Genomic DNA, 13,908 nt, shown 5'->3' with positions numbered 1-13,908 from the left:
AAAAAATGGCATTGTCATACATTACCACATCTTTCCCTTTCTTGTATAATTTTTGTTTTCCACAAGGAGAAATAGTCATAATTTTAGAACTACTGAGCCTGAATGAATGGGCTGAAAATAGAAATTAGGTAGTTTCTTGATAATGCAGATGATGCAGAAACTATTAATGATGTACTATGAATCAAGCCCTCCTTATCTTTAAGAATTCAGGAGTGATCCAAGGGAGCTCCCCCCTATTACTGTGTAATTTTGTATTATTGTAAAATTTTTGGATCTTTCCCTGAAATAGTTAACTGCTTTGACGTTTAAAAATATAATTACCACTGGAAAGTGATAGCTTGAAAATGAAACTTGGCTTGAATGTTTCCTTTTAACTATGGAACTTGTTCACACTGATCAGAACAAAATATAAGTGAAGTGTCACATTAATTTTATTGTTTTGGCATGTCATGAGTGGAAATGATTATTTGGAATGGCATCAAAGGGCAGAAAGTACTGGCTTGAACAGTGCAAGTTGGGCCCTCTGGTTGTGCCCCAAAGTGTTCACTAGATAATTATATTATCTTTTAAATTGCTGTAATTTTTCAGAGTTTGTTTAAAGTTTGTTATAAGTAGACCGCATAAACACTGAAGGCGTAAGGGATGCTCGCCAAGCGAGCAATGAATTTGCGAGACGAGTGACGTTTCTCAACTGACCACCTAACCCGCAGAAACTGGAAACAGGTTTTGAGAAGGTCTAAGTGTGTTTGTTTTTTTCACCCTGCCTTGACTACCTTTGAAGCTGTTTGTGAGACAAGCCATAAATCAAAATCAAAATCATGTATTTCAGTGGTGAAATGTTTTGTTGGTCTAACTAGGAGCCCTTAGCACCCCAGATGGAAGAAGTAGGTTATGTTCCCCAGTAACACCTAGACTGCAGGTAACCATCTTTCTCTCCTTCCCCCTCCTTCCTCGCAATTTCACCACTTCCCCTTTATGCATGCTCTAGAGCTACTGTGACTCAAAAGAAAATTAGAGACTGCTCCCAGTCTAAGTGACACCTAAAGGTTACAAAGTTCAAAACGAATTTTAAATTTAATATCCAAGGGAAATCATAAAAAGGAAGTGCTGAAGAGGTTTCTTTTACTATACTCAAGTGGTTAATAGTTGGCAGTAAGGGTTGTTTTTACTCCTCAAGTGCCACACCCTCAGTAGCGACAAACCACTTGTGCTCCCTTCTTGATAACTAGAGAGAATCAGCGGCAGCTCTCGAAAATTCACAGAGAGGAGGTCACTGGGCAAGGGAGGCACCCCAGATCCTGGGGAAAGGTAGATGGGTGGGAATTTCTGGGTCAAAGTTAGTAAAATAAAATGGTTATTAATTTCTGCCTTTTTCTCTGGCCTCCTTGACTGAATTGGGCTTATTTTGATAGAGCTTTCCCCTTTTGTATTATTCAGCATAAGAAAGATGAAAAAAATGCCCTTGACCATTAAAACTGATTATGTTACACACGGTAGAAGGAACATGGATCAGCACGGGCGAATTCAAGGTGAAAGGATCAGTTTATCTCACTTTTTTTGTCACGGTGCTGGTCAGAAGGATCATGACTTCGAGGACAAGAAAGCAGTTTTAGTTTTATTTTGTAGAGTTACTGGTCATTTACGTAAAAAGACAGCTGCTGTATCTGATAAGCCAAATTGACATTCCTCTTATTTCGTCAAATGAATGATAAACTTCCACAGAAAATCTTTTAAAACTTTGCCACCAAATGGGGATGGTAAATGATTAATTCTACACTTTATTAACATGATTTAACTCATAACACTTTACTTTTGCTAAGGGGCATGGCACTTTTTGAGGGCAGTACTAACTCACATCATTTTAATGAATAACACCAGATGTGTTTACTGAGATTGATGCTCATAAGAGACAGTGCTATTAAGAATATAACGAAGTCAACTTAATTTAGTTGAAATGGGGAATACAGTCAAACATCCCCATCCCCAAAGTGACCACCCAAAATGCGAAGACTGAGTGGTTGTTTCGCATACAAGAATTGAACCACAGGGTGCCTCTTCGGAGAAGAGGTCCAGGCACATCTACTTTATGGAATATAATTTATTGCATGCAATTTCTAAGTTACGCCATGTTTAGTTCCATGTTGTTACTAAAGTTCTTCATATATTCAAAGTAGCACAGGGCATACAGTGAACATAGAGATCAGAGAATTCGTCAAGTGGTCACTTACAAGAGGTTAAAAACAATAGAAAATCATTAAACTTTCAGGCCCAAAGAGTGGTCGTGGTCGTTTTCTAGAGGCTTTGACCAGGAACGTCTTGGTGTTTTGGATTGGCGGTCATTTATGGGACGTGGTTGCTTACGAGAGGTGGTCGCACATGGAGGTTCAACTGTATTTCAAACTCATACGTTCACCATGGCCCCGCATAATGTTCATCTTCATCTTACCCAGGTATATCTTATTAAGAGCCAATTTAATGACCGGGCTCCAGCAGTTTAAAAGGTGGATAACGTCGCTATTAACTGGATAAATCACTATCTCCTGCTTAACACAATTGGTTTTCCTAATACTTATCCACTGTATAGTGATTTATCCGGTGGATAGCGCTATCCAGGGTTTGAACAACTGGGGTCAACTCCAAATTGGTTTGCTTGCTCAGTTGGCTAGAGGGCTGCACAGTTATCGCAGGGGTCAGGGTTCCAATCCTGGCAAGCCAGAATTTTTACAGGCTTTCTCTTCACAATTGCTTAACCCTTTAAACCCTAAGATCAAAATTTGAAATCTCATTTGTTGCCCCTACTCATTTCCTATAGAAGAAGTGGGGAGAAGTTGATAAAATATCAAGCAAATTCATCTTGTGTGATCACGTCCACAAGTCTCATCACCACTCTGTTTTACAAAGCGTTGATATTACAAGGAGAAATTTGATGCTGATCACTCTTTGGGCTTAAAGGGTTAAGTTCCATATTCCATTGCTAAGAAAGTTGACAGCCTCAATCTGAAACACACCATACTTTATTTGTTCAACCTTACAATTTTCTTATATTACTTAATGCTTACATGTTATTTAAAGTAAGATACTGTTATATCCTTTTAATATAAGGTTTGGCATAATGTTTGCGTGACCTTTTCTACTGCCTTTTGTTCACTACTTGATCTGCATGGCTATCAAATATTCAGCAACTGGGATACTCAGGATACTAAGATGATATAGTTTATTCATGTACTCATTGGTTCCAGAGGGCTACTTGGCAGAAAAAGAAGAACCATTGTTTTGTTATTTAATAAATTTGGACAATATGACAAAAAAGGATGCAGTAAGTATACATATGGCATCCGCTTACCAAAAAAATTTAAAGATAAATCATATAATAATCAATAATAGAAATTACAGTGCTTGTTAGCTTCAAGTTCTTACAAACAACGAGACCAATCTTATTGAAAACAACAAATCTTATAAAAACTTACTACAAAAGTATTATCATAACACTAACAAACTGTTTTGGTCATAAAATGTTTACTTTTTACCAAAAATTACTCCTACTGCCTCAATATGATGAAGATTCTAAGCTAACAATGACATAATGATATCAGTCACCATTCTCAGACCATCCCTAACCTCACAGCTTTACAGTTGATTTTGTTTGCTTTCACTTTCTTTTAACTTTTCATTCCAGAAGGGACCAAGAGGAAATAATTTATTTCCATTTCTCAACTTTGTGTACACTTTCCCACTAGTGTATTAGCACTTTTCATTGGTCACCAATATGGTGACTAATTTCTTACATGTGAACCAAAAAAGGAATCAAAATAATATACTGTTGACAACCTTAACAAAAATTAATGTGACATTTTCTACATTTACATGTAATCACCAAGACTACTGCAAAATCAAAAGGAAAAGCTTGGAATACTTTTCTATTACTTATTCATCTACTCACTTGTTTATTATGCCAATATTTTTGACCGGGTATTGTTATAAGCAGTCCATACATAGTATGCATAAAGAAGAAATCATGGAAAACTAATTGGAACTGTAAACAATCAAAATAATCATAGATCATTTGTTTATAAAATGCTCATTACACAATAGATGAGGTGCCTGGAAAAGAGCTATAAGCAACTTCGCAAAAAACTGCCAAGATTCTGCAGGACTTTACTTACGAAATCAGGCCAAATGTCACATGACAAGAAGAGTTTCTTGCAGCTCTGTTCCACACCCCCTTCCATCTTCTCAATTATCTCATCAAAATTTCCAGTACAGACTGAATCGATACGATTTATAAGTGGCTAACTGCCTGCTTGATACAAGCTACTAAGAACGTTACTTTCAATTACTTTGAAAGTAACACACAACTTTTGGGTATCAACAAAAAAAACTACAGAAATGCAAGTAAACCACCCTCAGCAGAGGGGGTAACAAGCAAATCTTCCGCCTCAGGTGACATGATAGGCTCACCACAGACTGAGTCTTCAACAGACTCTTCTCCCTTCACAGATGCCATAGGATCATAACCCAGAATCTTGGGAATGTCACACTTAAACTGGTACACATATCGCTTGCCATGCACTTTCTCAATGACTGACTTGCCATAATAGTAGCGCAGACCACGGCTGAGCTTCTCGTAGTTCATGGTTGGCTTGTTCTTCTTATCTCCCCACATCCGAGCCACCTGTGAGGGCTTTAGAATCTTGAACTCGTAGTCTTCATCTAAGGTCCATTTGACCAGCTTGGAGTATTCTGGTGCAATAAGCAGCTCCAAAAGGAACTGCCACAGCTGCATTGGGCCATCACCTACAACAAGACAAGAATAGCATTACATGGTTCATACAAAAAATTGGAACCATTTTTTAAGGACTATTCAAGGACATTTTAACCCCTTGCCTACCAGAGCCAAAATTAATACACCCAGCAACCAGCAGCCATTTCTCAATGACCAGAGTTTATTTATTGAAGAAAACTCAAATGACCGGGCTGTTGGTAATTTCATATGTCTGAGGACGTACATATACATCCTTGGTTGCCAAGTGACCTCACAGAGGATGTATATATACGCCCTTGGTAGGCACTGGGTTAAGAACCACACTAGATTTTCAAGGACCACATAGAATGTACAGCTGTACCAGAAATGTAATTTCACAGAGTGTACAAAAAAGCACCTTCCCAGTCCATGCTAACAGGACTTTACCTGTGAAATGACTCCTGGTTCAAACCTTTCACAGGACTGTAATGCTTGACCTGTTTGCTCCACCAACTTCTCTACATTGTTCAGCTCACTGCTTGTCACCCTTAACTTCTCTGAGCTATGATTCATTAGTGTCTTGGACAACCAAAAAGCATTACATAACACTTTCCAGACCACTACATTCAACGTTGAAGAAAATTTGAGGACTTTTCAGGACTGTGCAAAACACTGAAAACAGTCAAGCTTTTCCAATCAAATCAGCATTACTCCTTTCTGACAAAACAGGTCCAAAGTAAAATCAAGGTGGTTCAAGTTCCGAAGATTTTTAAACAATTCTCATTAATTGAAAGATTCCAACAAAAAAGTGAATCTGAAGACAGACTCCAAAACTCTGTATTACAGTATACTGAAATTTAAATAATTTTAATAGTCCTTCTAATTTAAGGCACAACAAAGGCTAAAAAAACAAAAAGCCATAATAATATTTCTACAAACAGACATGATCAGATCGATCGATCGATCTTTGCCTCCTACGGGACCATGAATTATTTTGTGTCTTTGGTGATTTTTATGCGACAGGAATGTGGGACGCAGAGGTACATGTAACAAAATCACTGGGTTGTCAAAACGTCAGTCTGTCAAAGCAGTCCTATTCGGGACTATACTCTCCAAGCTGGACTATCATATTCCACCTAGCTAACAGTCAACAGACCTATTTTTCCTGGCCAGTTGAGTTACGATGGAGTTGGAGGGAATACCTGACTGGTTTTGAATTTTTACCGTGTAAAATGTAACAAAAGATTTTACCACAATGCAAAAAAAAAAAAGAGCCTTAGTGACCTCTTATTTACATACCTCGATATTTGACTTGGGGCCTGGGTCCACGCTTTCTTCTTCCAGGCTTTGCTGATAAAAGATCTGGATCTGATAGAAAATGAACAATACTTGAAAAATATTGAGTGTAGCATAATCACAGGCATGTTTGTTTTTTTTCAATTTTGCCAAATTGTTTCTTAGAGCATGGCTGAGATTTCTACCCCCAGGGAAACTGATCTCAATAAATATATGGTATTACTTTTCATATTTAAACAATATCAACAGAGCTTTTGTTGCTTAACAATGACTGTTACAATGTAGTTGAAAGTTGTGGTTAAAAAATCAACATTTTTCAAACTTGCAAAAGCCAATTTCCTTCCTGTTTATCTTTTTTTAAAAACTTACCAGTATTTACAGTCGAACCTGCATTAGGGGTCACTTTTCAGGGCTGCAAATAATATTTTTTTCTCTTTAAAGGACATTTATATCGTACCAAGACAATATATTGGTCGTAAAACAAAATTTTGATCGCATATCACCAAAAAAAGAACTTTATGAACTTTATGTTGGGTAAAACGAAGGAAATAATACGCTAATGTAAAAGAAAACTTGATTACACAAGTCAATGTTGTTTCATGACTTTGAGATGGTCCTAAAACAAAGCACAATTGACTCAAGGTAGATTTTTATTCTTTCTTACCATAAAATGATATACTATTAAAAAATTTCCCTAGATGTCATGTCCAAACACAGGTGGTATTTCGTTGGACACTAGCAAATTTTGTTTGGCTAATGTCTGATGACCGACTGTTATTTGCAGCCCTGCCCTTAGGATATTTCCAACTATCCAATTAATACAGGTTTGACAAACCTACAAGCTTTTCAAGAAAATGAAGATGGTAACAAGCAAAATATCAATGATGTGACAAGTTGACCTTTAAGTTTTTTTAGCTCTTCCTGTGAAAAAAGGAAGGAAGTTAAGACCACTGAATGCCATGCATAGTGTATCTACTGCACTAGTAACTTACATCTTGACAAATCTTACTATTTAACAGAGGTGAAGACAATTTTAAAAAAACTTACGGAGACTAAAGAAAAGGTAGTAGCGACATTTAGTAGAGGTGACGCTTGTGACGCTTGATAATGGTCAGTTTTAAGTAACCCAGGGAAATGTACTTCCAGGACTTAAGAAAGTGACCGCTTAATAGAGGGTGACCACGAAATGTAGGTCCACCCAATACAGGTTGGACAGTCTGACTATTAGACTTACCAAATAAGTCCAACTAAAAATATAAAATAAACCAAGTTACCTTGTTTGACAAAAGGCAACAGCTCATGGTTTGTTGGTTCAGGTATTGGTGAAGGCACTTCAGAGCTCACGCTCAACTCTAACACATCTGAAAAAAACAATGCAACAATAACAACTTATTAAACACTGTAAATAAAAGACAAGACATTGCCACCTTATAAAAACCTGACATTCCAAAAACAAACAAATAAACTCAAAATTATGGTAGGTATGCAAGAATACAGTCGAATAACTTGTAAGCGACCACCCTAAATACAAAGACTGAGTGGTCGCTTACAGGAGGTGGTTGTTTACAAGAATCGAACCAAAGGGGGCCTCTTCCGAGAAGAGGTCCAGGCACATCCACTTTGTGGAAGATAATTATTGCATGCAATGTCTAAGTAACGACATGTGTAGTTCCATGTTGTCTCTAAAGTTCTTCATACATTCAAAGTAGCATAGTGCGCATAGTGAACATAGAGATAAGAGAATGCATCAAGTGGTTCTTATAAGAGGTTAACAACAATGGAAAAACTGTAACCATCAGGTGCAAAGTGGTCGCAGTCGCTTACAGGAGGTGATCGTTTACTAGAGGTTCCAACTCAGGGCTCCAAATTGATACTGATACAGTCTGCAATGTGAATAACATTTCTCCTTGGCGACTAAAAATTCTGGTTGCGTCGCCACTTTGGCGACCAGGTTTTTCTCTGATTTAGATTTAAATTAAAAGAGCAAAGTTACAACAAACTTTTTCATTTTATCTTGCTTTGCTTTCATCATAAAAAATGTGCTAAATTGCATAAGCAAAGCCAGTTTACATCCAGATTTATACCGACTTCTGTCCGCAATATTTTCGAACTATCAAATCCGATGGATCGAACCGTATGTCGTGAAAAAAAGGCCAATTTTGAGGGATTTTCAGAGCCAGATTCACAGAAATTTCTGCACTAATTTCACTGAAAAACAATTGGTAAAAACCTCTGATTCCGTGGGAATTTTCTGGAATTTTCGCTAGAAATCGATCAGTTTTGCACTGATTTGACAAGGTGTTTTATGTCTTTAACAGAGATAATCATTTGCTATTTTAACAACAAAGCGCTCGAGAAATGAGCCAATGGCAAAGCTCTTAACAGCATGACCAGTGCCCAGTTTTTCGCAACATATTTACGCCTGGTAGTTTTGGGATGTTGTTTACTCATTGTGATGATGAAGTTTCAAGACAAATTTGCAAGTTTACGGCAATTACACAGCCCCAATGGTAACCGAGATAACTTTCAAATATGTTGTATCAACATGTATTAATTTTGATAAGATTTCTAGGGAATTTTGCTGGATTTTGTGGACTTACCTGAATTTCTTAGCTCTGCGACCGCACTAAGTATCAGAAGCCCTGATGCTATGAGCTGCGTCATTTACATTACACAAACTGGCGACTAAAAATTGGCTTCTGGTGATGATTTTTACAGTTGGTCCCCAAAAGGCGACCTGACGGTTTTTTAATTTTGAGCCCTGCAACTATAAGGCTTAGACTGAGAAAATCTGGGTTGGACTGGCGGTCGCTTATGGGAGGTGGTCACTTACGAGAGATGGTCGCACATGGAGGTTCGACTGAAGACCCTTCCACATATTTTGATTTTAAGGCTAGTAAGCCAATATCCATTGACACCGACTGCAGTCACATCTACGACGTAACTTAAGTTTAACTTAAGTTAGGCTAAGGATAGCCAAAACTCATCTGTTACATTGACAACTCTGTGGTTTTAAAGACAGGAAGCAGTGGGATAGCAACAATGTGTTACTCACCATCATCACATTCACTCATGTCACTCTGGCTTCCAATTCCCTCATCAGTGCTGTATATATTTGAACTAGTCTCACTTGCTGATAGAGATCCTGGGCTGTGGGGTGGACTGACTGAAAGGTTACTGAGATGACTGTCCACTGGACTGGAGGGTGGACTGTAAAGTGGACTGGACTGGTTCTGGAACAGACTCTGGGCTGGGGAATGAGATGGACTATTAAGATGACTGTCGACTGGAATGTTAGGCTGGCTGAGGGGAGGGCTGTTGGTTTGGCTTTGATATGGGCTGCTGGACTCAGTGGACTGGCTCTGGAACAGACTCTCGGTAGGAGCGTGTGATGGACTATTAAGATGACTGTCGACTGGGCTGTTTGGCTGGCTGAGGGGGGAGCTGTTGGATTGGCTTTGATATGGACTGCTTGACTGGGTCTGGAACAGACTCTGGGCTGGATTGACTTGTGATGGACTATTAAGATTATCCATTGGACTGTTAGGCTGGCTGAGGGGGGAGCTGTTGGATTGATTTTGATATGGACTGTTTGACTGGCTCTTGAACAGACTCTGGGCTGGATTAACATGTGATGGACTACTGAGATTCTCCATTGGACTGTTAGGCTGGCTGTAAGAAGGACTGTTTGTTTGGCTCTGGTAAGGACTGTTGGGCTGGCTGTAGAACAGACTGTTAGGTGGATCTTGCTGACTTTGGAGTGGGTCACTTGGTTCATCCTGAACTGGAACAGTGGTTGATGAGTTATAGAATGAATCATGGCTGTTAATTGGGGTGTTGGTCTGACTATCAATACAGCCATTGGGTTGACCATAAAGTAAATAGTTAGGTTGGCTTTGCCAAAACTCATAAGGGCTTCTGTTGGATCCATACAAATCTTGTATACCAAGAACTTCATCCAAAAAAACATCAAAATCTGTACGGTCTGGAACTTGGTCAATGTCTGCAAATTATAAAATTTATCTCAGCAAATCATAGAAAAACTAATAAAGATGGATTAAGGAATACAAAAAAATATATTAAAACACAAACCTTTCTCTGGGTTAAAATTGAATTCAGAGCTTTCTGTTGGGCCATCAAAAATATCATTGACATCGCCAAAATCATCAAAGAAGGACTTTTCTTGCATTGACTCAGGAGCTGCTAAATAAAACAATAAAATATTGTAAGTGGGCGGAATATTATCATCCACATGAATATGACTGTTCATCATGGCTTAAGTGACAGACGACCAATAACATCACAACTTCATAGCTCAATCAAAGTTAACCAGAGTTTAAAACAAGATACAACTCCCTTTGATTCTAAAGATGACCACCAAGTAGCTTGTTAAAGGGCAATCACTGTCAACAACACTCCTATTAAGGACTACGCTCACCCTATGATCATATTCCACCTACTTATGACAGGGCTGCTGGGATGTTTACCATTAACACAAACCAGCCAGGTGGAAATCTTTTGCATAAACACAAAGCTATAAAATTTGACTTCATGAGAGAATGACCTGTAACAAATCAGGTCAAAATTAGCTGAACAGCCTTAAAAGAGTAGAAAAATAATGAATTGCCTCAAATTAAAGCCCATATTTTCTAAAGCTTCCCAAAGGGAATGGCATGAACCATTTGATATCCCAACATGAATATCTTGTTTTTCCATTTACATTGGACAACCTGTCAGTCCACAGTTTGGGCAAATGGCACGCAAAATTCAGGACTGATAAATTTTGTCCCGGAATCGCCTTTACTATTTTTACAGATCAGTTCAAATTACCGAAAAACGACCGCAAAAGCCTGAAACTGGTATCAAATATGGTTTTTAACTAATGGTACATGAATTTGCACTTGAAACATTCTGTCTCGAAAAAACATGACTACCTTTTCAGATGTTTCATTGCTCCCAGAAATTTTGCACAGGGCAGGCGAAAAAATTGTGTTACAATTACTTTCCAACTGGATTTTCCACAAAATTTTGGTAAACAGTTAACAACCAGTACCCCATGCTTCAAACAGACGAAACTACAGTCAACTCCCGATAACTCAAACCTTCAAGGGAAATCAACAAAGGTTTGAGTTATCAGGAGTTTGAGTTGTTGGAAACTAGGAGAAAATAGCCGGGAGTAAGGAAAAAACCAGTTTTTACTGCATAGTGAACATTTTCATCACAGTTAATTGTAGAAATGTCAAGTGAAAGCCAAAAGATACTTCCAGATTATAAATCAGAATGTAATGTATTGAAAAAAAAACTGCCTGAATAGAGCATGCGTTTACCATTTTGAGAAGTAAACTGTGTTTCACATTAGATTTGTGGCAAACAACATCAGCCTCCAATAGTAAACAAAATGCCTAAAACACGTCAATGGGAAATTCAAAATTCAATGTTTGGGACCCCAGTAGATTGTTTTTTTTTTATACGACTTTTAAGGGCTCAAAACATTGTTCAAGTTATTGAGGGTAAAATTATATAGAAATGATCTGAGAGGAAAAAAACTACTTCGAGTTAGTGGAATGTTCGAGTTACCGAGGGTAAAATTACAGTAAATGTATGACGGAAATCCAGGGGAAATCGATTTTGGCTTGAGTAAACGTGAGGTTTGAGTTAGCGAGGGTTAAAGTTATCGGGAGTCAACTGTAAACTCTGGTTAAGTTCATCTGCGAAATAGTGCCCAAATCATCGTTCTGGGTCCCCACTTGAGTACCAGGATTTGAGTAACCAAAAAAACTGTGATACACTCAAAACATACACACCATGATTGGTCGCTTAAAAAAGTCATTGTCGATTTGTCAATCAAGATGAAAAGAAATTCATAACATGCTTTGGTAATTTGTTGAGTTCATTGGAGGCGCCGAACAAGGATATTGGCAGTGCTCCAGCATTACCAAAACCGGAGAAAAAGGGAAAAACGCCACGTAACATTGCCCCGAAAAATTACCATGAAAATCTTGTTTCACTACCCACCTACCTTTCCTTTCATCGAATCGAAAGATCCTAAAGGCTTTCCCATTATCTCGACCTCAAAGTAGTCCTTCAATCTTACGGTTTCTATTATTTGCCACTTGAGTGAGATGATTTTCCACCCATGACCCTAGAAGGGCTTTGTTACCCTAATATGTCAAATCACAATGCTTTGTGCTTCATCAATGACGTAACGGAAATGCCGCTATGGTAACGGAGGGGTTGGAATTTTTCCGCATTGGACTTTGCCTCGCGCGGGCGTGTCGAAACCAATGCCTTTCATTTTCGCAAAGGAGAGAATCACGAGATATATTTGATCGCTTTACCTTGCTTCGTAGATGTAGGTATATCCTGATCTACGTTCTGTGAAGGCAGAATTAATCGTTCAAATCCCGGTACAGGAGTCGCTTGTGGTACTATAGGCTGATTTGCATGAAGCAAACTCCATTGATTCGACATTCCCTTCTGTCTCAACTGCGTGAACGTCGTGAGGCAGTTAAAAATCTACGAGAAACACAGAAACACCCTGTTATCGAAAACATAATAAATCTTGACATAGTTTGGGACTGAAGCTATCGAATACACACCCTTTGGTTGAGCGAAAATCTGTACTGTGCCGAATCGAAAGGAAGTTGAATATAAGCTCAGTTTCGCTAGCTGTGACGCGTTTTATCGTGTTAACAAACATTCCTACCTGGATTTTCTCCAGAAGGCTACTTTCAACATTCAGCAAAGTCGCCATCTTTTGAAACCTTCCTAGAAATGAAAAACGAAGTCCATATAACAGTTTGATATAAGGAAGCTATCACACACAATTTCGACCACGCTTTTCCGACTGCGGAAGTCAAACATGCCAGTTGAAGCAAGGACACAAAATCGCTCAAACTAAACGCTACAAGGGTAATTAAATTCACCCAAAATCTGTCTTAAAAGGAATTAACATACCTTGCATGCACTGCAAAGGAAAAATAAAGCTCAAAAGTTACTATGCAGCGAACTTTCTCTCTGTTTTGTGCACGAACAGCTTAAAACTTCCTGTCTCTACTCCGAGCGCGACAAAACTGATTTTTTATCAGGTTATCTCGTTTCCAGATCTCTTTCGACGTGTCAACTAAAGAAATGTGATTGGTTGGCTGATTTCGATGTGGCGACCCACGCAGCAACTATTCACTGCATTGTCAAGTTACAGCGAGAGTACTAGATATGTTTTGTTTTTCATTGTGCTCAATAAGTTTAATATCTCTGAATTCTATTTGTCTAATGAAGACAAAACTTTTATTTAATTTTCGCCTCACTCCTCCCCCGCCCCCATGTGCACAGGCTAACCAGTCATGACAAAGGGCGCACAAAACATTGTGGGGGATGTTTCTGGCTCACGATTTATTATTTTTGTCTTTTGATGATTTCATGACAACACGCTAAGCACGCATGCTAGTACTATTGCTAGTACTACTGCTAATACTACTGTTCACTTTTAATGCAAATGATGTGAAAGGCAATTACAGAGTGACCTATCAAGTTTAAATAGCTGGAGTTCTGATCACTTTATGAACTTTAACATTAAAAAGTGTAAGCACCTTGCTATATCAAAGAGAAAGAATATCCTACAATCTGAATGGATCGCCAATTACAGATGTCACAACGGAGAAAGATCTTGGTGTCCACATTTCCTCAATACTATCATGGAATGATCATATTGAGATCTATTGACCCCAGGGGTACTTGGCTGAATTTTTGCTGTATATGTGAAGCTGGCCTCTCGATCAGAGCCCCTACCCCATTATAGTCTATACTTACTTCCATCTTAGTTACTTTTGGGCAAATATGTAATTTTCGCGATCCCAGCAGAGTCACTTTCT

The 13,908-nt window shown here is 38.4% G+C and overlaps 1 protein-coding gene across 1 annotated transcript; it reads right to left on the bottom strand.

Annotated features, from left to right (window-relative positions):
• Nucleotides 1–2,998: 2,998 nt before the first annotated feature.
• On the bottom strand, nt 2,999–13,131 carry LOC140946425 (uncharacterized). Its single transcript, XM_073395548.1, has 8 exons — nt 12,995–13,131; nt 12,744–12,805; nt 12,376–12,553; nt 10,130–10,240; nt 9,093–10,040; nt 7,312–7,398; nt 6,041–6,109; nt 2,999–4,794 (listed from the first exon to the last, which is right to left on the bottom strand). Exons 1-8 carry the CDS (start codon nt 12,999–13,001, stop codon nt 4,379–4,381), a joined length of 1,878 nt encoding a protein of 625 aa, XP_073251649.1. The 5' UTR covers nt 13,002–13,131; the 3' UTR covers nt 2,999–4,378.
• Between the last annotated feature and the right edge of the window lie 777 nt (nt 13,132–13,908).

The sequence above is a fragment of the Porites lutea genome, chromosome 1, assembly GCF_958299795.1.
Source record: "Porites lutea chromosome 1, jaPorLute2.1, whole genome shotgun sequence".
Lineage (NCBI taxonomy): Eukaryota > Metazoa > Cnidaria > Anthozoa > Scleractinia > Poritidae > Porites > Porites lutea.
The sequence above is the reverse complement of the archived record's forward strand: the minus strand, read 5'-3'. Positions and strand labels throughout refer to the sequence as shown.

Excerpts from the sequence above, each read along its gene's own strand:
- LOC140946425 (XM_073395548.1), bottom strand. Across the intron at positions 12,554-12,743 it reads GCCTTCTGGAGAAAATCCAG|ATTTTTAACTGCCTCACGAC; the intron begins GTAGGAATGTTT and ends TGTTTCTCGTAG. Across the intron at positions 4,795-6,040 it reads GCCCCAAGTCAAATATCGAG|GTGATGGCCCAATGCAGCTG; the intron begins GTATGTAAATAA and ends GTCTTGTTGTAG.